At 41.2% G+C, this 26283-nt stretch overlaps 1 protein-coding gene across 6 annotated transcripts in view; it reads right to left on the bottom strand.

Moving 5' to 3' along the window:
* Positions 1 to 26283, bottom strand: part of LOC121960465 (partitioning defective 3 homolog) — a 383207-nt gene that overhangs the window by 7876 nt on the left and 349048 nt on the right. For 5 of the 6 annotated variants that reach the window (XM_088071635.1, XM_088071632.1, XM_088071634.1 and 2 more), the window contains 2 exons: positions 15289 to 15409; positions 1915 to 2042 (listed from right to left, as the gene is read on the bottom strand). In XM_088071635.1, the coding sequence (XP_087927761.1) occupies positions 1915 to 2042; positions 15289 to 15409 (249 nt within the window). The remainder of the gene's footprint in view (positions 1 to 1914; positions 2043 to 15288; positions 15410 to 26283) is intronic. The other variant, XM_088071633.1, reaches the window with a different exon arrangement.

Raw genomic sequence — 26283 nt, forward strand, 5'->3', positions numbered from 1 at the left:
TCACTCAGGCCACATTTAAGAACCTTATCTTGACCGCATTCATGTGTGTGTGTATTTTTGTGTGTCTCTTTCAGGCTAATCAGTGGTCTCTCTTTCCTACTAACGCACTCGTTCCTCTCTCGGCCCCCTCTCGCCCTCCACTGCCTGTCACTGCTAATCCTGCTCCGACAACAAGCCTTCATTAGTGATCTTCCAATCCTCACATCCCAGACAGCCAGCTAAGCCTGGCCGTCATCAGATAACCAGCTACCATGGCTTCTTCTGGAAGCTCTTTGGGAAGCTTTTTTTTTGTTGCGAGGGAATGTCCCCTTTTCGGATGACTGCTCAAGCTTCCTGTTTTGGAGGAGAAGGACAGGATGAAGGGGTTCCAGACGAGAGGTGGTTGGAGTTAGAGGGAATTGTGGTTATTAATCTGGGGATGTAAGACTTTAGCTCTTTAATGAGGAGCCGCGCCGAGACACAAGCTCTGAAAAGCCTGAGCTGGGGTCAAACGTCAAGCCTGAGCTCATGCGACTCTTGGCTAAAAGACGCTATGAGATTATGAGAGGAATGCATATCAAAGGCCGTCCTCGCCTGGCTTTTTGGCCCGCCGGACCAACTTTCCCAAGAGAAGGAGCTCAGTGAGAACGGAGGCCTGGAGGCAACTGTCACATCACAGGAGATGCCAGAAGATAACACATATGAAGCAAACGCACGGATCGGTCCGGCTTATACACAGCTGCATTGATTATGCATCCAGGTGGACCCATAAATCCATAGCCATGGACGGGAGCATGTTTTAATCGACCCGACTGCGACTTTTCAGAGACAGCAGAGCAAAAGAGGATGGCGACAGAGAAATGATTGCTGTTTGTGCAGGGAGAGATTAAAATCACAGGAGAGCAGAGTTACTCCAGCCAAGAAAATTAAAAGACCACACACACACACACACACACACAGATATATACACACTTTAAGAGTTCTGTCTTTGTTTAAACTGGCAAAGCAGCAAAACCTAAATAAATCAGACTTCACTTCATTTTTAGAACACACCATGCATTTTATAATACAAAAAAACTCACGTTGGATTGTTTGCAATGAGGAAGTATTTAACACAGAGAGGAAATTATGTTTATTCTATTACTAACTATAAATCCCTGCATCAGTCAATCAAAGTATAGAATTTGTGTCTCTTTAAGTGCTTAAAATGTGAACATTTTCCACCAGCTTTGGTTGGCTTTGCAATTTGCATTGACTAAAGTGCGATTAGAGAGCTTCAGAGGATTGATAGCGGGGCAGATACACACGTAGAGAGTGAAGGCAGGAAATGCAAATACCGATACTAAAGCCCCCCCCCCCAAACGCCTAGAGATGTAAGATATGGTAAGCTTTATTGGCACCTCTTTGAAAAATATGCAAAAGAATCGAAACAGGAAGATAGAGAAGATGAAGAGCAGCGGTTGTAGCTCTGAACTCAAGCTGTGTAAGGCGAGAAACTGCCAAGAGAAAATTCCTTTTAAAAACATGATAGTATTCATTACACTGGAAATGTTGGAGTGAGGGGGGGCTGATGCCAGTGACAAAGTCACCACTTCATCAGGGTCAACATTGACTTAATGAAAGTGAACATCAGTGGAATAATTCTCCGCGATCACATTAAATGATTTCATTCAAAGGGTTTTTGTGTGCAGATGAGCTGAACGTGGCTTTGTGGTGATTGACTTTGTAACCAAAGGGATACGCTAAAGAAAAGTGTAGAGAAAAGAGGTTGAAAGCACAAATATGAGCACAAGAAATTGATGCAAATCCGAAAAAGGCTAATGAAGAGGTCTAGAAAGGGCAGGCAAGACATGATAAGTAACAGTGAGAGGAGGGAGAGAGGAGGACAGAGACAGACGATGGAATAAAGACAGGAGAAGGGAGACAAGGTATCACCGTGGCAGCGAGCTGTACTGTCTCTGCGCCTGTTGGAAACCGTCTCTGTCCTCCTGCTGCTGTTTCTGGACCTGAGAGTCAACTGTTACTGAGTGGCGTCCGCTTGGCGTCTCCGTCCCGTTGCTCACCTGTAACATCCATCAAATAATACAAGTCAAGATAGGCAAAGTTAAGAAACATGGAGACAGATGGAGCCAAAATGGTCAACATTTCTGTCTTTAAAATGGTCAACATTTCCATCTTTGTGCACAAATCTGGAAATGGAGAAAACACACAAAAACACTTAGACAGGGTTCCTACAGCTGAAGACCTTCTTTTTGCCACTTGGAATGAAATTTAAGACCAATTTCTCAATAACCAAAATAGGAAATAAAGGAAATTTTGCCCAGATGTTTATTGTAACATGAAACATGACATTTTTTGTCTTATCATTAACATTAGATTATCTATACCAAGTGCTGAAAAAACCCTTTTTATAGTGGAATGCATGAAGGACAATTAACATATATTATAATAATCTATTTGGTGTACCAAGAGGGAATATATGGCATTTTCTGGCTGTTTTTCTTGGTGATTTTATGTTTTTCACTCTACATATGAGATATTACTTCCCAGATTTTTTTCATGATGAGTTTAAGAAAAGGAATTTGGTAAATTATTTAACAAAAAAATAAATGTTACCACTTATTTTGAGATTTTAAAATGCAACATCAGAAAATAATAATTTATAAAATCCTACTTTCTATGTTCCAAAAATGTAAGACTTTTGAAAGATTGATTAAATACGTTTTAATAACAATTAAGGCCTTATTTTTAGATTAATGCCTTTTCAGAGTTTTTAAGGATCCCTGGGAATCCTGCTTATATGATGGAATATATTTCCCTCAGCGCAGCAGGTGGTTTGTCGGTGTGATGCCTCTTGTGTGTTGGGCTACACTCGGGGAACAGTAGTTAGCAGGTGTGATTCCATGATGATAATGGCACTTAAACATGCACCTGCGCCAGTGGATGAAAACCCCCTGATATTTTCTTAAAAGGCACAATACACCAAATCCAGATCTATCAATTATAGAAATTGGCTTTCAAGTGTGCCAAACTACACATTCTCTACTAACATTCCTCATCTCAAACAAGGCCTTCAAACATGACAACAAATTTGAAAAAAAGGGGGAAACATATTGACCAGAAAATAACAGGATATGTTTTTTTCTGGAAAAATGACACATTTTATGTGGTTATCTTTTAGGACCAACATTTACATGTTGAAAACAGCAGATGTTTTCTTTGAATTGCACCGGTTCCTGCATCACAGGGTGAGTCTGTAATTTGAAGAGTGTTGCATTGTGGGTTATGTGGAGTCTTAATGCCGCTTGGCTAGAGAGTTTCAAGTCTGTTTGTGGCCTTAAAGTGTTATCCCAGTTTAATCTGCACAAGTCTCTGATGCCATGTGCGTTTTACTGCCGCTGACCAAATAAATTCCTGATGAGTTAAAAGTAGTCAAACACATCTCCCAGTAACTTAACAGCTGAAAGGGACTATTGGCAAAAACATCAAGTCAAACAGCCAAGTGCAACTGCTGTTAGACAACGTCACAATGATGTCGAAAGAGACTTTGAGAATGAAGACTTTCTCACCCTTCGATTAAACTAAGAATATGATCAGAACTACAAATACTGCCTCGTGATTGTCTGCCTCTATGAACCAGTCAAGCTGCACTTAGAGTTTACAACTATTTCTGTAAAGATAGGGATGCCTCACACACACCTTCCCTGTGCAGATCTATACAATCAGCACAGTTTCAAGGTGGACACCTGAAATTAGTGTCACCAGTTCACAACCTGATCAAATGTCTCCCCTTCTGTTCCTCAGTTATAACGTTGAATAATGGCCAGAAAAGTGTTTCTGCAGAGCATCCTGATGTCACAGTGAAGCTGACCTTTCACTTTTTGGATATAAAATGTCATCACTTCATCGATTTATCAAAATTGAAGAAATTCCCTCAAGGCATTCTTGAGATATCGTGTTCATCTGAATGGGACAGACAGACAGACAAACCGAAAACATAAAAACGGCATTTGGAATTTTTGGGCATGGGCAAACTGTATGAGCATTGTATTTCAAGTATCAGCTGTACTGATCATACCACAATACCACGAACATTACAATACTTAATAATAATTCAAAATGGCATTAATAAACCCATAATGCATTTTTAGTGACGTGGTATAATGTGTTTAATGTCATTATTCCTGACCTTGTTTAGACTGCATCTTTTTTTTTTGTTAGTTTTGAAATCCATTTTCTCATGCTGACTACTCTCTCCTCTCTGTTTGAGTGAATCAGACTGCTTATGTTATTTTAGACATTTTTATCCAAAGTATTTTTTGGAATACTGACGTGAGTGTAAGTATCACCAGTCACTGCTTTATATCACAGATTTGCGTGCGACTCCACTACACACCACTAACCTGCACCGGCGTGTATGTGTGTTTGTTGTGTGATCATTGGCTGGGTTGACATGGCGATATTATCTCCCTCAACACTAGCACGCTGCTAACGAGCTGGCTGATGAAAGAACATGACAAGCCAATTAAAGAAAGGCGAGCTGAGGAGGTGTAGCGAGAAGCAGCTTGACCAAGTGTCAGTTCTCATAAGGCTCGGACGGCAATTTGGTAGGCAGGTGGGTGCGCGGGTGGCTTGTGTGCATACATTTCCGCTGGAATGAATATTAACCAATCATTTTCACAATTTTACAAGCGAGTTTTAGAACTGAACAGTCTAAGAATCAGCGTTTGGTACCTTGTGATGTTTTTTTCTTAAATGTGGAAAAACTGTGTTTGTTGGGTGAGTGCTGGACGCGGGGTAATAGTAGATGACAGAGTGGATTGATGGGGCAGAGGTGTGTTGGTGTGCAGAAAGGCTGTCAGCAAAAATGTCTTCTTGGAAACATCTTGTGTTCTTTAAATGTCTGCTTTCCCCCTCACATGGACAGCTGCAATAACAGTGCAATTACATTTCACTCAGCGTCAACAACAAGTCCTTTTTCAAGTCCTACAAAAATACAAGTATTCCACGTGGGTGAAGTGAATTGGACTCATATGTTTCAGGTTTCGCTGCAACAACACGTTCTCCCTGCTCAGCAAGTGCAGGGCGCGTAAACGGGTATCAGATGAACGGTGAGGGAAAAGGAGAAATTATTTTACTGTGGCCAAATGCGGTGGTGAGAAAATAATTAGTCACGCACACTGAAAGTTTTTAATGCGATTTGAGGGGAAGTGGTGAGGAATCCGGAGGTGCTTGACGTTTCAGTTTAAAACCGACGGGCTTGAGGTTGGATGACGCCATGGCAGGAGAAATGCATGAGAAATAGCCAGGAGAGAAAATCAGTCAGTGTAATGGCATTATCCAGGGAAGGAGAATCAGATTATTCCATGTTAGGCCTGGAATACAATGCCATATAAAACATGACATTTGTTGAAATCGAATCAAAGAGACGTCCGTGTTCGTTTTTATCCAATAATGTGAAAAATGATGTCAATACGGCATGCTTTTATCTCTCCCTTGTTTCCTTGGATGTGTCACAGACAAAGCAGTGGTGGAAAGAAAAAAAAAAGAAAGAGTCCTCCACCTGTTTAAACATAAGCGCGTTCACAGACGGTGAGTCGAGGGGGGACATAATTATGAAAATTATTTGCAGCTATCAAAAATCTGGGACCAGGAAAGCAGCTGGGGAGGCGTTGAGCTTTAAAAGTTCCAAGGTGTAATATTTCTTGGTTCAGAGTTGGTCACGGACCTTTCAGATATCAAAGCAGGTTGCTGTGATGGGTCCACGCTAACATATGGCTTTACCGCCCCCGCTCCTCGTGATGCTACGTTTGCAGCTGGCCACAAAGGAAACTGTTTTAAGAGAGCAGCCACGCTGTACACAAACAGACATATGGAAGACATTTGAGTTGCTAATGGGCAGTCAGAACAAGAGGAAAGTGAGAGAATGGTAGTGAAACACCACATCCTGACAAAAGCGCAGTCGGATAATGATTCTCTCTTAAAGTCATCGACCCAATTCCGCCAATTTATTATAAGCAAGCCCAGTCCATTTGTGGTCGGCGGGGCGTGTAGCTCCAGGCGGAGTATCCATGTGAGAGCAAACAGTGTGGTCCTTCCACCAGGAAACCGTGGTGAATGGGAGGTTGGGTTGGTTATCGCCACATCACTTAGAGACTCCACAGCATGCACAAATGGCAGAACAAATGTTAGTCTTATCTTTTATTGTGAAGATAGGATGTGTAGGATGAATGTGTGGGGTAATAGTGCTGAAATGTATTATTATGTCGACATAAGAGAAGCGTAATGGCTTTGTTCTCCTCTTCTCCCTCTGTTCTCAATCTTATCTGTGAACACACATACAGTTTGGTATCAAAGCATATATTGGGTGCAATAAAAAGAAAAAGCGCGGGTTGTAGGCATGTGTACGTCTGTGCACATGATTGTGACTGCAAATGTGTCTTGAACAATGCAACAGTATTGTTTTTGCTGTGAAAAAATGCATTCCACACTCCCAACAAGCTGAATAATGCTATGAATGTGATATGTTGTTCAAATATGTTGGCGAGTCCTATTGCTTACTGCGGTAATAATCATGAGATCAGTAAACTGTGCTTGCTCCTCACACAACATTAAACAGTAATATCCATAATTTACCCATGCAGCCTTGACAGCAAGCTTTGGTGAGCAAACTGGGAAGAAGCTTGACAAAAGATCGATTGAAAAATAGCCAGAATAGACAAAAAGAGCTGCAGTTGAAAAATACAGTTTTAGTTTAGTTTGGTTAGTTCATTTTTTGTCATTTACAAACGTAAGTAAGTCAAAGCCATGGAAGAAAAACAAAACAAAAGTAATCAGTGACAGACCAGAGCCAGTTTTGCTGACCAAAAAGGTGTAGGCTGAAGTCTTAGTTCACTATTCCCTTTAGATTTATACAACAAAAATCAAAGAAATTGGAAAAACAAAATATATCTACATTATATATACCCATAAGTCCCAAAATTCTATTAAATGTTTTACACATTGTCATTTTTTTTTCAAAACTACTCCACAGATTTACTCCTTTGACTGTTGTACATCTTAGTTTTTGTAAATGTACAAATTCCTCTTAGTTCATTCTGACTCTCTAATTTGGAACAACTTCTGCAAACGGAAGTGTCTTTTTTTTCTTTTTTTTTACTTTTTTACGTTTTTAAGTCAACCAAATCTCTACATAAGACAGCATATGGAGTTATAAATAATTTGTTGGTTGGTTGTTTTCATCAGCTCTGTCTATAATTCTTGTAGTTTCTTCTGTAGCATAAAAACTGCACTTGTAATTGTTTTGTAGGTAATGTATAGAATTATAAGAAAATGATAGAATATTATGTCATTGTGAATTTAGACTGAAAATGTCCTTTGTTTTTTGCAATATTTCAATAGACTTTAACATTTTTGTCTTTATATGATGTATACCTGGTTTCCAACATAGTTTGTGGTCCCAAAAATGTATTTTCATAAACTCTCTGTTCAGCATTATCTATGATGAATTGTACTAAGTAAGTAGGTCAACTGCTTCCGGTGATCGTGACAATGACAAGAGGACAATGACATCGTCCACATGTCCAAAACGCATCTTGCAGAAAGAGAATCCTCTCATCACTGTGAAAAAAGCCTCACAAATATAATCAAGAGTGGCTGAAGGATTTTTTCTGCTGTTCTCAACAGTATGTTATTATCCTCCTCTGTGAGGCCGATATGTGAAAAAACAGCTAGCAGAGTCAACTGACTGCCTTTAAACAAAGACATTTTCTATGCTATAATACGTGAAAGAATTCTTGTTTCAGTCTTGCCAGTGCTCGCGATTATGGACTTCATTAAAAATCACACAATGCACTCCATGTAGTGTGTGACTGGTTACGGTGACTGGTTCCAGCCAGACGCTCACACACTGTCATGGCACAGAGTTATGCTGTCTAAACTCCTACTCTTCGCCCCTGGGAAGTCAAGTGACTGCAGCTAAAAGTGGCTTATTCTCTTTCACATGATCACATAGGAAAAGAGTTTGCTGTGAACCCACCAACATGAAAAGCTCCATATTCAGAGGAACCCAAGATTGTGTAAACACAACAAATGCTTGTAGACACATGTATCCTGGTAGCAGTAGATAGAGCAATAATAAAATCAAAAGAATTCACATAAATAAGAGCTTTACAGGCTGCCGTTGGTGTGTTTGATCCAAGGAACCAGCGTGGCGCTCACTCCTCTGTGTGGTCATGCTCATTGGCGCTCCAGCCCAACAGCACAAATTGATTTTATTGCTGCAGACAGAGAGCTAGAGAGAAAAAGGCAACTCTTTGGAAAATACATTGCGCTTTATGATGAACATCTGGAAATCCCCTCTAACGGAGCGGCGGGGAGGGAGGGAGAGAAAACATGCCAGCTCTAATTGCATGTGTTGGCTTGGGGGCTACGTGATAGACAGGGCTTCTCGTGTCCTGGTCATTATTCCATTAAGGAGGAGCCGGGGGTTCGAGGACTGACCTCAGCATTGTCATTACAGGCGTTCACAGCAGACATACCTGAGCTCAGGCTCCGACACCCCAGAGGCAAGCTGGGGGTCAAACTCACACAGAGGGCGGCTCACACCTCACGCTGCTCCGTGTGCCTGGTCCTCATTATGATGATCATTTTATTGTACATTTGCTGTTTCCCCCTAAAGAGGTACTATAACAGCAATCTGTTTGGAATCACAGGAAGATATTGGGTACTACTGAGCAAAAAATAACTCAATCAACTAGAATTACTTTAAGATGGGCAGACACAGTGGATTTCTGTTAATCTTGTATGTTTATTCACACTATGCACTTGGCAGGCAACCTGCCACTTTTTCACTCACACTGAACGGATCGTTGGACTGGCCACCACATGGAGCTCACATGAAACCTAAGCACAAAACTCCCGGTTCTGTTTTGTGCGGTGACAATTCCAATAAAGTTTATTCAAACAAGACAACTGCATGCTAACCAATTGTTGTGCATTTCTACTACAAGTGGAGAGAAAAATATGGAGTCACAGATGTCTGGAAGATGCAGGCAGTCTGGACAGTCTGCTGTGCAACAAAGTTCAGTTTTAATGTCGCTGATTTTTAAATACAGTTCTAACCCACAACATGTAACACTTATCCAATAATATTATAGTCGCCCTCCAATGAAAATCAAGTTTTTAACCCTGTTAACATGTCCACATGGTGTTTCATATTAGGGCTGCCCCTTGAAAGTTAGAGATTCCAATCAGCAGTCAGAGACCCCTCAGTCAACTGAGATTACTCAAGTTGAGCAGTCTTTTCTTTCTTTTTCTTTTTTTTCACTAGCCAGTGTGCTATGCAGTATGCTTCTAGGGATATTTTGGTCCCAAGATTTTGCTGCAGAGTGCAAAAGAAATATGAATCCAAACTAAACTGAAACCAACTAGCAAAACACGAGGAAGACTGGGAAGAACTCAGGGGTGTCACAGAGAAGAAAACAGTGAGTAACACAGTGGGGAACACAGTGAATATCACATCGGCAGTCTGACAACAGTTAAAATGACAAAGGACAAGTGGAAAAACAGATATATATACACAGGGAAGTAATCAGATCAACAAGACACTGGTGGAGTAGGCGGGGACATGGGTAAAAGGAGGGAAGCACAGAGATAGGCTAACAACAATGGTGTGGCAGGGAACACTAGAGTGGAGAAAACAAAACTAAAACAGAGCAGGTGCGCAGGCAAGACTCTGGAAACAGGAAAGGACGAATAAGACTGATAAAAGACAGGTGTGATAGAAAACAGAAGGGAAAAAGACAGGGCAGGAAGAACTAAGTACACAGGAAAACCAGAAGGGAAAGTGAGAACAGGTGAGAGGACGATCCAGTGAGGGACAGGTGAAACTAATCAGGGACGCACTAAGGCAGGAAAACATACAAAGACAGGAAGTAAAATCAGACATGAAACATGAGGAGTGATACTACAAAATAAAACACCAATGACACCGATCCCGGGGAGTTAACAAACACACATGCTGGCACAGTCACGTATGGTTAAGTTTAGGCAAAAGAGGCACATGATAAGGTGTAGAAAAAACTCCAATGCATTCACATGGAAAGCTAAGACAAGACTGCTGGTTTTTGGCATCAATATTTTACGTCAAAAGCACTGCAAAAGTGGTTGTAATTGAAGACTTTGGAATGAAAACAGGCTGTGTTTTCAAACAAAGTTTCACTTTCACTTTAATTTGTCAGAGCTGGTGATCAAGAACAAGGTTTCTCTACGCTGGAAACACATCATCATCAGCTGTTTGTTAGCTTAGTCAAGCTGAAGGCTCATCTTTACTATTTGTGTCAAGTTTCTAATGTTGTAGAAAGCAGTTCCGTTTAAACTGCAGGCTCGAGGTTTATGGGTGGGCGGAGAATAGGTGGGGACCAATTTGCATATTTATAGATTTGTGCAAGTTACATCTATGATATGTTGTTGTAATATATGTAACATGTTGAATTTTTGAGTTGAATTTTTATGGGTTGAATCAATGCCAGGAGAGAAACTTTAAAACAAGATCACTGCAGTTTCTGATGGATTGGACTGTGGAACTGGTCAAGCGACAGGACAGGCGCCAAAATGTCTGACATGCCAAAAGTCCAACAGATTGGACAAGGCAATTTGTCGAGCTTAAGGCAATTAACCCTTTGAAACCTAATTCATCAACACTGATGCAACATCACATTTCTTGTGTTGCTTGCAGATGCGTTTTACATGTATTTAAAACTTTTGAACCCTGAACAAATTGGTGTGATTTATTTAAAAACAAAAAAAAAACACAAGCAAAAGGCAATGCCCAACTTGATAATACATGTTTGACAAATTGCAAAAAATAGATTTAAAAATGTAGTTTTAAAAAGGTAGGAAAAAGGAAAAATCTATGGGGAAAACATAATTATCATAATTACATATTATTATTATTACATATTATTTATTTATTTATTACAAATGTTCAGCTATTGTTGTAGTTTTTACTGATTTCTTTCTAAGTTTTGGGTCATTTCCTCTTTTTCTGCTCATTGTCTTACACATTTTTAAAAGAAATCTAGCCAAATTTGCTTCGGTCTTAAAGGGTTCATCCGGTATTGTGACTCCCGTTAAACTGCATATCAAACCATTACTAACCCTGCAGGCCCCATTGTAAAATGAGTTGGAGGAGACAATTTCAGGGCTAAAATCTGGCTTAATGTGTACAGTGTATGAAGTTTTTCAGTTGAGTTTCACTTGAAACCTAAAAACTGCTCTTGACAAAACAGTCTCACCTTTTTGTCAAATCAGTAACTATTCTGCAGCTTTCAATCACTGAAACATTGAAATATGAACATTTTCATTTCTGTGGCAACTGTGCAGTCAACTTCTGCTGCTTAAGATCATGTAATGTGATTAAAAGCTCCAGAACAGCCACAAAATGGTTGTGAAATTGTTTTGTTAGCGATTGCTTTCAAAGTGCTTCGAAAAAAATGGAAATCTATTTTTCCACCACATCTGGGAAAACTCTGTCCGCTGATGAAGATCATGTGACAAAATCCACAACAACTACTCAATGGACCTTGAGGTGAGATTGTTTTGTCGTGATTACTTTAATCACAATATTTGGACATGTGATGGAGCGAATCTGAGCTGGTGCTCTTTGTTTTCAGAAGAAATACACAGTGTAAATATTAAAACCAAGTCATGCCTGGAGATGCCGGCAGCTGCTTCTGTTCTGGCTTGTAGATGTGCGTGGAAGCCATTACGCTGTAACCTTGAGTACTCAGGGACAACGCGCATCAAAGTGCAGTTTTGCAGACTTTGATGTGGTAGGCATTTAACTGCCTTCTCGAGCATCTTGCCTTTTCATGGTTACATTCACTGAATGTTTTGAGTGGAGGTCACGGAGGTTTCACTTTCATCACTGCGGACAGCGTTCGGCAATGACTCAGAGCAAAAAAACACTAAAAAAAAAAAGAGATCAATGTCTGTACAAAAAGTAGCCTTAATAGGTTGGAACAGAAAACAGCCACAAGGTTGTGTTTTTCGGTGTGGGTCAAAAAATGCTATTGTCGTCACTAATGCCTCCACCTACACTTTTAAATCCCACATGTGAATGCAATAAGTTCATTTTCTGAAAGATATTCAGAGTTTTGGGATTTATAATCAGTCTAAATGTAATATAGAATGTTTATGCCTCTCTCTGATGGCTTTTTCTTTCTCTTTTCTTCTTTTCACCAGGACATCTAATGGCCAAAAGTGTCACCTCACATTTTTCTTTCCACAGTTGCCCCTGGATTTCATATCAAATTGCTAGCCCCATCCGTCTTCAATAGAGTCATATCTGCTTTTGGACTACACTAAGACAGGATTTCCCTTGAGTTCCTCTAATCAGTGTCAACACATAGCATGGACACGCTTGCATCTTTCCTAACAAGCTCTGCCATTGTGAATCCTTGTTTGCAGGACTAAAATAACATGAAAGAGGACTAATAAAATAGACTTCAATACTCCCGGGCAGGCCTTATATCTTATTACCAGTGGAGTAGTGCGGGTATGCTCAACAATGTCAACAATCACAAGCAATTAGGAGCTCAGAGGCTCAGAGAGATAGACTGAGACTGCTTAGTGCTGAACAAACAGTTAACATCTCGTTTCAGGAGCGAGGAAGGAAAGACGAAGAGATTAAGAAAAGAACGGAGAGAGATGTCCGCTTTCTGTGATTTTCAACCATCAGTAGGACTAACAGTGAAGGAAATCCAGAGCAAATAAAGCTGTGTGCTGTCATGTCTAACCCAAACTCATTCAGACAATGGAGAAAAACAGCAGAAGATCCCAGACACATCAGACGTACACTCTAAAACCAATTAAATTGACAAACTGACACTGATAATTCTCCAGAAAATTGGATGCCAAATATTTTAACTTTCAAGGTCTGACATTCTGACCCATAATTTAGAAAATAGCTCTGCTTGGTGAAACAATTAGCCCACTTTCTTCTACCACCGGGTCAGCAAAGTCACGAGACAATAAAAAAAAAAGAAGCTGTCTGTCTCAAGCCATTATACTGCAAAAATATACAAATATTTGACCTCTAACTTTTTCCTGTTTGATGTCACAAATTTGACTCTATTATTGTTCAGTCATGTTTTTTTGTGTTTATTTTAAATGTGGACGTATAAGCAAATAAGAAACTTGAGTATTTTAATTTTAATAGCCACTGAATAAAAGTAAAGAAATTTAAACACTACTGAATTCATAACACTGAATTATTTTGCTTTGAAAGCCCTGTATCTGAATTTTTGTTCTGAAATCACCCCTTTGATAATAAAATGAATTAATGAGTTAAATAAAATTATATATATATATAAATTTATTTCTTTATTTTTTCCAAAGTTCTCAAATTAAGATCCAAAAGTTTCAGAATTTAAAAAAAAGGGGAAAAAATAGATTGCTAAAATTTGTTTGATCAAATCTGGATCCAAAAGTTGAAAACTTTCAAATGCAGCAGCTGGTACAATGGATAGCACACAAACTGCACAAACTATATCTTTGGTTTTTAATTTCCCAGCTGCTTTCATGTGACTGACAGGAGTCTGCTTGATTGCATTCAGGCTCGATTGCGTATCCTGTCCTGGACAGCCCAATTGTTGCCATTGAATTACTCAGCTTGAGTTTTTAGATCTGAAATTTTCCAACTGAATTTGAGCAACCACAAATAATTCTCTAAGACATTCCTAAACTTTAATATTTCGATCTGAATTAGTCAACCTTGAAAAAATGTCAAACCAACTTTTGAGACTGCATATTGCTGCATCATATTTTAATTTGAAATGGCCTAATTGGGAATAAAATCAATTCGGCTACATGGCTTTCAAAGTAAAATATTTCAATGCTATTAGTTCAGTATATCAAGTATACAGTTGTTAAAATTCAGATACTTATGTTTCTTATTTGCTTTCACAGATGTAAGCTTTTAATCATAGTGCCAACCAGTGAGGTATATCAGTCCTAACAAAGCTAGAAGTGAAAGTAAAGTAAATAGTACAGCTGCATGTTAAGATCATCGGTGATATAACTGGAAAGATGAAAGTCTTTCTTTATTTAAACTCCAGGCGCAGTAGCGCAGCAGGAAGGAATATGAGATCAGGTCTGAATGAATTAACAAAGGAATTAACTTGATTACATTTTTCCAATTATGAGGAGTAAATCCCATTGTTAGTATAGATCAATCATGGGAGAGGAGAACTGCTTAAAAAAAACTATCAAATTTTTAATTTAAAAATTCTTAATTCAGAAATCCCTTTAATCAAGTCTAATGAAAATGAAGAGTGTGCCTCTCTGCTAATTTCTCTCCTCCCCTTACTTTGGCTCAAAGTCCTGAATAGTCACTTGTCACAGACTGTCCCCCCTTGTTCGTCTCCTCTCCTCCTTCGTGCCATAAGTGTGTCAAATTTCCAAGACAGAACAGCCACAGACAGAGATGAGTAATTAGCAATTAGTTCCAGGTCAAAGGTTGGACCCGAGAATTAGAAATTAGTCAAAGAAATTTGGAAGTTGGGACTGAAGCTGAAAGTTTTAGAGACATGAGTCAGATAGTTTGGCAGCCGTAGGACAGTGACGGTCCAGAGGGATGACGACGTCAGACGACTGAGGCACTTCATGGAGAGTTAATGTTGTGCTGCACGGGCTTTGTGCTGTGTCAGATCAAATATTATTCAGTTCACAAGCAAGATTGTTATTGCTAAACCCAGGATGCAGGATTTTATGACTCTAGTCAATTGCAGGCTGCAGATATATTACAAAATGTCTTCTGGGAATAATAGCAGGAAAATAATCTACATTTATGGTTAGTTTTTTTTTCACTTTAAAACTCTGACATAAGTTGGAAAGAATAAAATGCACTTTAATATTTGTATCTATTGTATATCTGATCAGATAGCTATAACCATTACTAGAATACCAATAACGAAAGGTATTTTCTATGCAACACTGACATCCTGAAATCTTGATTTTTTTAGTACTTATTGCTAAAAAGAAATCCCAATTCTGTGTTCCATGGGAGTGCTGATCAAAGTAAGGTTGTGTCACAGGTAGATATTCAAAGAAATAAGATTCAAGTTCTACAGGAATCAAACTATTTGAGTGTAAGAAATCCATTAAGAAGCTGGAAGCTTTGCAGATAATGTGAGTCCAGTGGTGCATCAGGGGGGATCACTCTAAGAGTATTTCAGTATGTGTATCTGGGTCTGTGCGGCTCAGCGCCACTCTGATGGAGCGCGGCAGCTCCTATTGGACACTCACCCAGGACTGGCTGAAGCTGTAGGAGTGCCTGTGGTCCTCGTGCTCATCCTCCTGCCTGGCCTGCTGGAACTCGTGCCTCAGCCTTTGTATCCGGTCGTGGTTGCTGGGAGCCATCTGACTGCTGGGAGAGAGACAGAGGAGCTGTTTTGAATCCAGATAGCACGCTTAGAGGTAATTTTTCAGCACCCCCCCCACTCAAGAAATAATACCTAGCACATTCCCCTAGCTATGTTGTTACTGATTCTTTTTCATATTGGAATAATTCACTTGACCACACTTACACCCCCTCTAAATTGTACTGAGGATGCCTTGATCTGACAGTTATGATTCCCTCTTGCATACCTGACTGACATCTCTGTGTGCTTTTTCTTCCCACCCTCCCTCCCTCCCAGCCTTTGCTTCTCAATATCCCCATAACTGAAAGTGTCCCTCGTGCACCGTTGTGACTGATGCATGTCCCTTTTAGACTGCAGGAGAATGTTGGCCTTTTATGGTACGCAGTCATTAAACACTGTGGAAAACCCTCATTTACATCCCCTTCATTAAAGGGCTTTGAGGGGCCTGTCAATAGGAATCAATAGCCTTCCCTCGGCTTAATCAGGCTCTCCTTTTATCACCAGCTACAGAGGCAGCACATGACAAAATGCATAATTATGGCGAGACAACCGGCTTGATAATAGGCCTGTATTTATGCATACCACAGGGATGAAAGTGACCAAAGGTTAGGAATTTGTGCTGGGAGGGGCTGGGAGCTCTGGGGTGGATAAGGTGAGGGAAGGAAAGGGAGATAAAGGTAGGAGGGGTGTTCTCGGGGATGGTGCTGAGTGAAAAAAGGGAAAGGTTAATCAACAGCATGTGAGAGAAAAGGGAAGAAACCAAGTCAGCCAGGACCTGTTACCCTGTCACTCTGTGTGTCCTCCTGAGGAGCACTTACAGGTGGCACGCCAGCGGTGGAAGTGATTGCTTATTTGGGCCCGGAGGATTCTGGGCGCAATTATGGTGATAATTGCAGATTAGAATGAGCACATCCTTCTGATGATAATGGGCAATAGGACATGCTGCCAATCAAGCTTCATTAAAAGCACAATAAATAGCAGCTCATAAAGGATGAACAGATCTCGGTGCGTGCCCCTGAGTAGCACTTGGCGAGAGACGGTTATGGTGTTATTCGTACTGCCTGATCAAAATCAATTGTATTAGTTATAGTCCATTTGATTCCTATAGCTTTATGTGTGTGGGAGCACAGGGAGCGTACATTAGGGCTTTTATGTGGATGTGGGCAATTAAGTGGCTCACTCGGGTGTGAGGAGGGTGTGGGGTGATGGTGAAGTCCTTCTATTACTGTTCATTACAAAATCAATGTTCCCTTTATATTGGCATGAGTTTGCTTACATAGCATATGTGATGTTAAAGATGTTAAATGACTTAATTGCAGTCCATAAACAACAGAGCTGCATAGACACATCTATCTTCACACATCTCAAGGGGCTGTGTTGGTATGTATGTATGTATGCATGTATACATGGATGCATGTGTGCATGTATGTATGCGTGTATGTGTGCGTGCTTGTGTGTGTGCGTGCGTGTATCTGGCAAGCATACGTGTATGCATGTATGCATGTATATATCTTTGGTCAATATATATTTTGTTGTGTCTTACCTCCTGGAGTATTTTATCTAGATGTGGTTTATGTTTACTTAAAGATGTTATCGTACTGTGATGTCTGATGCTGGCTGGACGCAGGAATATTTACTGTATTTCAGTTAATGTGTCTGAATAATCCCATGTGGAATGGGTCATACAATAACCAGATACGTAAATAAGTACTCATTCATTCATTCATTCATTCATTCATTCAATGGCAACGCTTACAGGGCCTCTATGCAAAATTCAGAACGTATGAGTTATCTGCACAAGGTTCTTTACCTGGAGGGGGCTGAGCCAGCGCCTAGCAACTATAAATTATGGTAAAAAATTAGATTTTTTACTCTCTTAGTACATATTATATACGCACATGCCCAAAATACACACACATGCACACACAGAACATGTAGATGCTTTAAATGGAGAGATGTCACAGTGTCCAGGGGCTGCTCATGGACAGGTGCCCTGTCCATCTCTTCAGCTACCAGTCCACATGCCATATTTGGTCCGTATGGGGATTTAAATTGTCGACCCTCTGGTTTCAATGCCAAGTCCCTGTTGCCTGAGCTACTGCTGCCCGAGAGCAAATATATGACCCGCCCTTCACTCCCTGTGATTGGCTCTTACTGGTTGCCCTTTTTGATTGTAATGGTTAGGTTTAAGCAAGGGGAGTGAGATTGTTTAGGGTCACAGTAAAAATTGGATTGCTACTTTAATAATGCTCTGAATGTTTCATACAGAACCTTTAAAGACTGCTAAAAGATAGAGTTCCCCCAAATTTTCTCTTTTATCATAAATGTTTTTATTTCTTTTAACTGATGACACATGTAAGTGAAACCATTATCAGCTGTTTCTGTATGACTACCAATGCCACGCACTCCATATGCACATTGAGTCCACAATCTGTTGAATTTCAAAACACCATTTAACCCAAAGGTTTCCAGATTTCCCCAAAGACGTGTTCTAGTAAAGAGTGTGCGCCTCATACCATACATACACTCACACAGCATGCAATTAAGGAGAAGAAGATAGAAAAAACACATCTGCAATTCCGAATGAATTTTCTTTCCATCAAATATATGCCTGCTTTCTACACATGTTGAAGTACGGTACATGCTATCTTCCCCACTTGAGAGAGATGAGATAAGACCAAAGATAGATCTGGGAAGTCCAATGTATGCAATTAGTTTAATCCCTGAGGCTGGTCAAAGAGAAAACCAGGCCGACTCCAAACAAACAGCATCGTAAATTCTTCTCTTTGACCCTTCAGGGAGGGTCAGTGCTAGCATCAGCATCTAAAACATGCACCACTGGGTGAGAGGAACAAGAAGAGGCAGTGGGAACCAGCTGGGGATCCAGAAAAAGGGCCACAACCCAGGCTGTAAACAAGACTGCTTGAGTCCATATACACAATAGGACCTATTGCCCTTCTCCCACCCACTAAAGCATCAATCTAAGAAAGAGGGTTCTCCTGTATATTACCAAATTTCTGCACAGTGGGTGACAGATGAAGTGCTGGGGAGTGGAATGGGAGAAGATCAGCGCAGACAAGATCTCCAGCAAATTAAAGAACTAGCAGCAAGGCACTTCAATACATTTTTCAAAGTGCTGCAAATGGAAATTGCGTTGAGTATGGGGATGGGATTGGGTAGAGGGATTTAACGAGGGGTGAATTTGTCATGGCAGTTCAAAGGAGGGCTGTGCAATATCTAGATTATCTGCAGGGGCTTCTCCTCTTGGTCCTCCACCCACCATGAGGGCACCAAGATGATGGGATTCTTGGAAGACACTCTCCAGTGTAAATATATTCACATGGAAAGGAGGGGAAAAAAAGCTGGAAAGCTCAGTGCTGGTGAAGAGAGGGAATCAAGGCACCACTATCACTGTAACAGCCGGTAGCAGGCCTGTCTCCATATATAAAGAAGATGGATTCAGCCGCCTTCTCTGAGAGCTCCCCAGTGCTTGGGCACCTCAATGTGTAATTAGTCAGCATGATCGTTGCTGGATGCATCAGGTGTCACCGCTTATAAATCCCCCCGCGAATGCGTCAACGTCTGTAATGGGCCTGAAGAACAAGAGCTGCAAGAAAAGATTGGGCAATTTACGCCAGCGGACCACCTCAGCAATTAGGATGAATGTGTCACCCCAGCCAGCAATAGATCGCTGTGTGGGAATATGAATGAGTGCTGCTCATCAGTTTGCTATAACTCGTGTGTTTGTGCATGAGGGAAAAAGGTCACAGGTTGTATAAGTGTACTCAGGGGTACAGGCAGGCTGTCTGCATCATGATCATATGAGCTTTCAGGTCTTAGTCCCAGTGCTATTTTTTCCGCCCAAAAGGCCGCTTTTAAAATGTGAGTCAATGGAAAATGGGATACTGCCTGTAAAGTAATTAAAAAACATGCAGATAAAGTATCCATATGCCACAGCCCTTTCACAACCAGCATCTTCATTCTGTCCTGTATAATGAGATTTGCTCAAAATTCATCGGTGTGTTCGCAGGCTGAAATGTCAGCACTTGCCCTCTCAGGTTGGCTCCCAAATGCATGCACTCGTGCAAACACAGCCTGCGACACATAAATGTGGAGAGAGACACAGAAAGAGGCTGACACACACTGTCCCTCTCCCTGTCTTCACTTTACAGACACTTGCACTCTGTAAAGTCACATTGCTGCTGTATTGAGAGCTTTATTCTGAAGGATTATTGGGAGAGGTGAATTCGCAGGCATGCACCGTCAGGTCAAACAACAAGGATTCAGGTCCATGTGAACAATAACAGACCCTCTACTGATCTCCTCTCGCTGTTTCAACTCATCCTCTCCCTTATTAAGAAAGGATTATAAAAACTAGCTGAAGTAGGAAAATGCTAAGAAACAACAAAAAAAAAAAAAGCTTTTTGAACATGTGATGAATACAGCACTGGACAGTATTCATTGCGCTCTCAGGACCTCTTTTTGCTCTTGGTCGCAAACGCTAGAACAGAAATAAGGGAAAAACTTTTGGGTATTCTCCACCCTCAGCCTGGAATTTGTTGCAGAATGACTTGAAACTCAGGGAGCTGGTGTCGTTAAATCTTTTGAAATCGAAAACGAAAAACTGAGAATTAGATTCTATAGGATGTTGATGTTTTTAGCCTGTCTGGTTGTAAAACTGACTCCCAAAAAGTTCTCTTTTGACTCATAGATCATTCTCTTTTAATGCAAATTTTAGTGCCTTGTGTCTCTGTCTGCAGTTTTGTGTTCTCACTGCTGACTGTCTTGGTCATGTCACCCTTGAAAAAGAGATTATTAATCTCAATGAGACCAACCTGGTTAAATAAAGATTTAACCAATGAAATAAATTGCTTTGTGAGTAACCTTAGGATATCCCAACTTATACAGGAACACTTTTGTTTTACAACCAAATGGTGTGCATGTATCTATATGCATGTGTGACCCCCATCCCACCTGTGTTTTTCAACCTGACCTGTTGACAGGGGTTATGAGCCCTCTAAAGCTGCAGTTGGAGGTATGTGGACGCCTGTCTGTGTAATAGTCATCCTTTGATCCGGGAGGATTTGGCAGATGTCTCACACACCACAAGGCTTAGGCCAAGGATGCAAACTATGGCACAGTCCCCCTGTTTGCTTCTGTTGGTGGATCAAAGCCGTGCTGAGCCTCGGCATGTCCTATAAACACTGCCACTGGCTAATAAAGGAGTAATCCAATCACTGAGAGTGTAACACGGGTCATATGAGCGTACCGAAGGTCAGAGGCCAGCCAATCAGAATGAAAGAAGCAAGCAAGGCAAGAAGTGTAACAATCCTGGGGGTAAAGTTTCAACGCAAGTTTGACATGAGTTCGGAGAGTTGTCACTGACTTGTTCACTTCCAAGTAAAACGAAAAAGACTGAACCGTTGGGGCTTCGGTGTGACTTTAAAATCAGACGGTCTGTTATTTCTTATCTGATCACTGCTGATTGAAATTCCATCAGATTATCTGGTTTCTTGCTCCGGCCCCAGTATCTCCACGCAGCAGATGATGGGGCAGGCTTCTTAAGTTTGGCCCCTTTGGCAATCTTGCATCAAGTCAAAGGCTTAGCTCATCTTTATTCCATCGCCCCGTGGACTTTCATTTATTTCAAAGACAGAAAGATGAGGCAGTTTTTGGGGAGATGGACAGCCTTTGGGACCTACCGTGATGATAGAAAAGATTAGATCTGCATTACCGCTGGTCATTTTCGGAGGGGAGAGGGACAAAGATAAAACAGTTTTTTTAGAGTCTTCAGAGGAAATCAGCATATATCGGCCAATCTCGCCATGATTCTTGCAATCAAACGAAAGCATTTGAAGCATATAGCCCTCTCCCTGCATTTATTTCACTCTCCTCTTTACTCTATTTTCCATCTCAATAAAAATATCTTCCAGTTTTTTCTCTTGCCTCATCTCTCTCCTTTATTTCTATCTTTTCCTCCCCATATGTTTTATCTCTGAATGCCTCAATACTCCTTTGTGGTTACAGGGATAGGTCATGAATTCCCTTCTGTCCCCCTCATCCTCTCCCACTAGCCTGGTAAGTGACAGCTGCAGGCTGGACAAAGGCCTGATAATACCCTGGATTTGTCAGGCTCTGACTTCACCCATGTCCTCCTGTGACTGATGCACTGACAGTGGCGCCTTGCCAGCTAAAAACCCCACTGCTAGATGGGGGCTGCTGCTGTTGTTGAGCTGTGTGAATGTGTATGTGTTTCTTCGGTTCCTTTTAGACTCCAAAGTAGCCCATATGGGGTCCTTGGGGGTCCTAAGAGGCCATCATCTGGGATGTCTGCCTAGGCCCTGGTGGTGGCGTGACTGGGGACTGTGGAGCTCTGATTAGCAAGGGAAAGAAGCAACGCCTGTAGAGCTCCAGCAGGCTGTCCAGCATGGCTGGCCCCTGGTGTACCGTTCATCTCTTGCTTCCCTAGTGTGAGAAATGAAGAAACAGCTCTGCCCTGAAGGAAACCACAGAGGGCCCTCAACTAAGAAAACAGAAAATGAAGAAAAGAAGCAGTTCTGCAGCTATCTCTTTGTCCGTTTAGAAAGCTACACCCCTCAGTATTTTTCAAAAACCCTATTTGTCTCGGCACACATGGAGCCTGCCACCCCCTCTGCCCCAACTTCACCCCCAATTTGCTTTATTACCCCAAGGACACGTGCTACAACCACTCTTCACTACAAGTCATTACATTTCAAACACTTTGTTGTTTCTTTCTATTTCACTCTTCTGTTTGAGGGATTGCCAAAATACAGGTGCAAGTGAGGAACTGGCCTTGCAGCTGTCTACATTTCAGGGAGACAGCGGCGATGCCTTCTGCCCAGCCTTTTCACCGCCAAGTTTTATGGCTTCAGTTGCAGTGAGAATGTATTGAAACTGATCAAAGGCGCTTTTGTTTCTGCATGTTGTGCCGTGTGGACGTATTACTTGTGGTTACAAGAAAACAGGTGTGACCTTTTTTACAAAAGAGGAACTGAAAGTGCTTTTGGTTGTTTTAGAACTTCCAATGTACAGCGTGTGGCTTTTATGCTAAAAGACGGAGAGGCTGAGATGGGAGTCTACGGGCTGGCAAAATAGCTTGAGGCGATGCTGTGGCAGAGCCAGCTGGATGGCCAGAACATTGTAGTAAATAAAAGTAAAAAAGCAAGATGGAAGCTCAGGTGCGGTCCAGAAAATGGATCAATTATTCAACTGATCCTGTGCAGCTGCTCTGACTCAGAGCGAAGGACAGACAGGAGGTCACAGTGGCTATCTATTTGAAGTAAAGGCAACTTACAGAGGCTGAGTTCACAAAGTTTGTATTCTCTATAAAGAAGGACATGTTTGACTGTATACAGTGTTTCCATGTTTCCTCTCCTTGACTGTATACTGTACAGCACAATCGATGGTTTATAAAAAGGCACATGCACTGCAAAGATTGAACTTTTACATGCTTTCTGAAGACCCACACACAACAAAACAACTACAAGTGGTGATAACAGCCGCCTGGTATGCCACTTCACGTCGCCTGTGTCTCGACCAAATAGTTGCACTTGAACACACTGCAGAGACTACAGCTAATGGCCAACCACCTCACAGGTTCTGCGCCTGCGTGACAGGAAGTAACAACTCTAACGCTAGTTAGCCAGTTAGCACATTAACAACACAAATCCAACATTGGCAGAGCAACCCTGCGCCAGTGAACAATAACACAAACCTTTAGAAATAATTTCTGCTAAAGATTTCAATGACTACAGAAAAAAAAATCTGACCTGATAAAACAAGTTTGTTTTGATCTCGCTCCCACTTGACTTAAGCTCTTTGTTTACTTCTGTTTCCTTACGTGTGTGCTGAGCCAAACAGCAAATCAGAGTGATTTCATTCAATGCTCCACTGTCGGCGACGCTGATTCACCATGCTGAATTGGCTAAAAAAGAGCCAACGAGGGCCAACAGTGTGGGACACAAGGCAAAAACTAGGGCAACAAACGCCCACCAATGGTCAACTGTCGTCTCGGTTCGCCAGGACTCAAAGAAAAGATTCATCAAGCCTACTCTCATGAGCTGCATCAAATCCAATCTAGTTTAACCCAATTCATATCCAATCGCAGCAACTTCTCTTCTCACTCTGTTTTCAGTCCTCCTCATCCACGGAGTTAAAATGCTGATTTGAGAGCTGTTTCAAACGTGCTCTGTTGTATGGGCACTGCCAAAGATTTATATGGATGATAGACTCTGAGAACTTTCTTCACCTCAGTTGCAACTTTTCTATAAGTTATTTTCTGGGAAGAAAGGAGCCAGCCAGCTCCTGACTGACAGCTGCATCCTCCATGAAGAAAGAGATGAACTTTGAAGTTAAGGCCTGTAATCCCAATCCATTGATTCAGAGGCACTTGCTCACTCTGAGAGAGAGAAAGAGAGTGAGACTTGGAGTATGGCTGGGACTGCGTAATGTATTCACACAGGGCACAAACACACACTCACACATGCATGCATTCACGTCATAGGAAGTTCAGAGCGGTGCCACTTGGTAATGAGACAAAGCTGCGCTGCATGCTAATGATTAGAGCTCATCACGTGCCCAAAACTTGCAAGCACACACAGAATTCCTTTGCTGGATCGTGCCCCAGAACACTAATACAGTCAATCTTTTATTTTCAAATAAGCATATAAACAGTATGAAAACACATGTGACAGTCCAAGCCCCATAACAAAGAAAAAAAATCACATCAAATCTAATATTTTCATGTCTAACTATGTTACAGTTATTTACACTAAACAGAGGAGTCTGACAGGTCAACATTCCTCCTCAGGGTAAGGAGAGTTAAGTGTGTAAATAAGGTGTGAAGGCCATGGGCTAAAGTATCCATCTAAACAGGTTATCTCAGCTTTTATGAGCCCATCAGGCCTTAAAGACAGCTTTTATGAGATATCAACTGGCTTGACACTAACAGGCCATAGGAGAAGTGAGCTGGGGTATACTATATTACTTTGGCTTCCAGGATACTCTTTTACGGACCCTGACACCAAAATATTTGGTCTAAGTATAGGTTGGCGCCGTGAAATATGAAATTGCTTGCTGTGTTTTGCATTAGGTGACCTCAAATAAGTGTCCAGTGAGGCTGGTGCGCTGCAGTGGCGAGTCACCTTTGCAGGTTTCTCTTTTTAAGCAGCACTCCAAAAACCCAGAGAGGGCTGGAGAATTTGGCGGAAGCGCGGGCTATACGATCGTTAGCACTTAGACAAGAAGGAGCCGAGTGGATCTTGATATGGGTTTGTGCGGCCAAGTGCGGATGCCTCAAGTGCTTTGCGTAAAACAGATGCCATGTCTGAAGTTTGACAACCTGCTTAGTGAAAGTGAACAAACTGTTTTGAAATTAAGAGGAAGGAAAATATGGGGGTGGGGGGTGTGTCTGCAAAATGAATTTAAGTTCAGTTTTGGTACTATGGAGAATAAAATGAAAAAGGAGAAAGCTGCTTGTTCTGTGTGTTTCTCAGTGTTTTGCTACAGTCATAGTCCCACAGAAACAGTCCTGCAATCATCCCTAACCTGCCTGTCCAGGTCCAACTGAGCTCATCACACAGCTGCATGACCCTGCAGCACTCCTCTCCAAACCCCTCCTTCCCACTTGACTTGCTTTTTAACTTTGCATTCTGAAGCTGCCTCATCCTTCAGCTGCTCTTATGTGCTGGAATGCCCACAGGCAGCTTATTAGAGAGGCACGACTTTTTCGAGCACAGCCTCAGCACAGTAGCAGGAAAACAGACAGGCTAGAGGGGAGCAATTCAGAGACAGGGCTCGGGGTGAGCCCCTGCCAAAAAAAAAAAACAGACAATGGGACGGAATATTACTCACATGAAAATGTTGGTGATGTCAGCTACCATCAAACCTCATCCAGTGCACATCTTAAATTTCAAGTCGTGGAAGCTTGATCTTCACTGACTCGCTAATATCTGGGATGTATACAGTCTTCCTTTATTTACCAAGTACTGGAATCACCCACGAGTTTGTCTATGGTCAGTTTTTCGAACTAAATAATTACAAATTATTAATGATTAACAGACTTTTTCTCCCCAAAGATACCAAAACTTTTCACATTTTTGTACCTGCAGGCTAACATTGCTGTGTGCTGATTTTGAAATGCGCAGAAATAATTAAAAGGCAGCAGTTGACTCATGGATGTCTGAGCTTCTCGCCACTACTTCAACATTTCCTCCAAAAACTAGGGACGACCAATATTGGGGTTGTTTTCAGGGCCAGTACCGACACCAATTATTAGTAGTTAATGAGTCCAATAACTGATATTTGGAACTGATATGCATTTACAATAAAAACGAAAGGCTTTGGCAATAGTTAGAATTTGAAATATAACAAACTCCAACACAAAACTTGGTTTAAATTCCTTTTGCAATTTCCCTGCAACTTTTTTATTAGGTCAAGCGAAAATTAAAATAAAAAATGAATAAATAAAAATAGCTCCCTGAGGTTTTAAAAAGTAAAAGTTCCTCCCATGCTGACACTGTCTTTACACTTGGCGATCATTAAAATAAAACGCTAATACAGATAATCGTCAAAATCCCAAATATCAGCCCTGATAATCGGCCAGGCTGATAATCTGTCAACCCCTTCCAAAAACCTTTTAAAGTCTTCCCTATTTGCAGCTGCTTTATTATGCCACAATAGAGTACTGTAACTCTGACAGAAATAAAAGCAAATGTGCTGTTTACTATGAGCATATATTGCAGCATATTGAGTTCACCATCTGGTGTCTGCAAGTTTTCATACCGTTCTGTGATGAATAAACAATGGTTGCACATAAAAGCAATCTGTGGTATGCTTTTGAATGCTGTGTAACAATGTA

Source organism: Plectropomus leopardus, chromosome 21 (assembly GCF_026936395.1).
Source record: "Plectropomus leopardus strain MGB_pleo_1.0 chromosome 21, ASM2693639v1, whole genome shotgun sequence".
NCBI lineage: Eukaryota > Metazoa > Chordata > Actinopteri > Perciformes > Serranidae > Plectropomus > Plectropomus leopardus.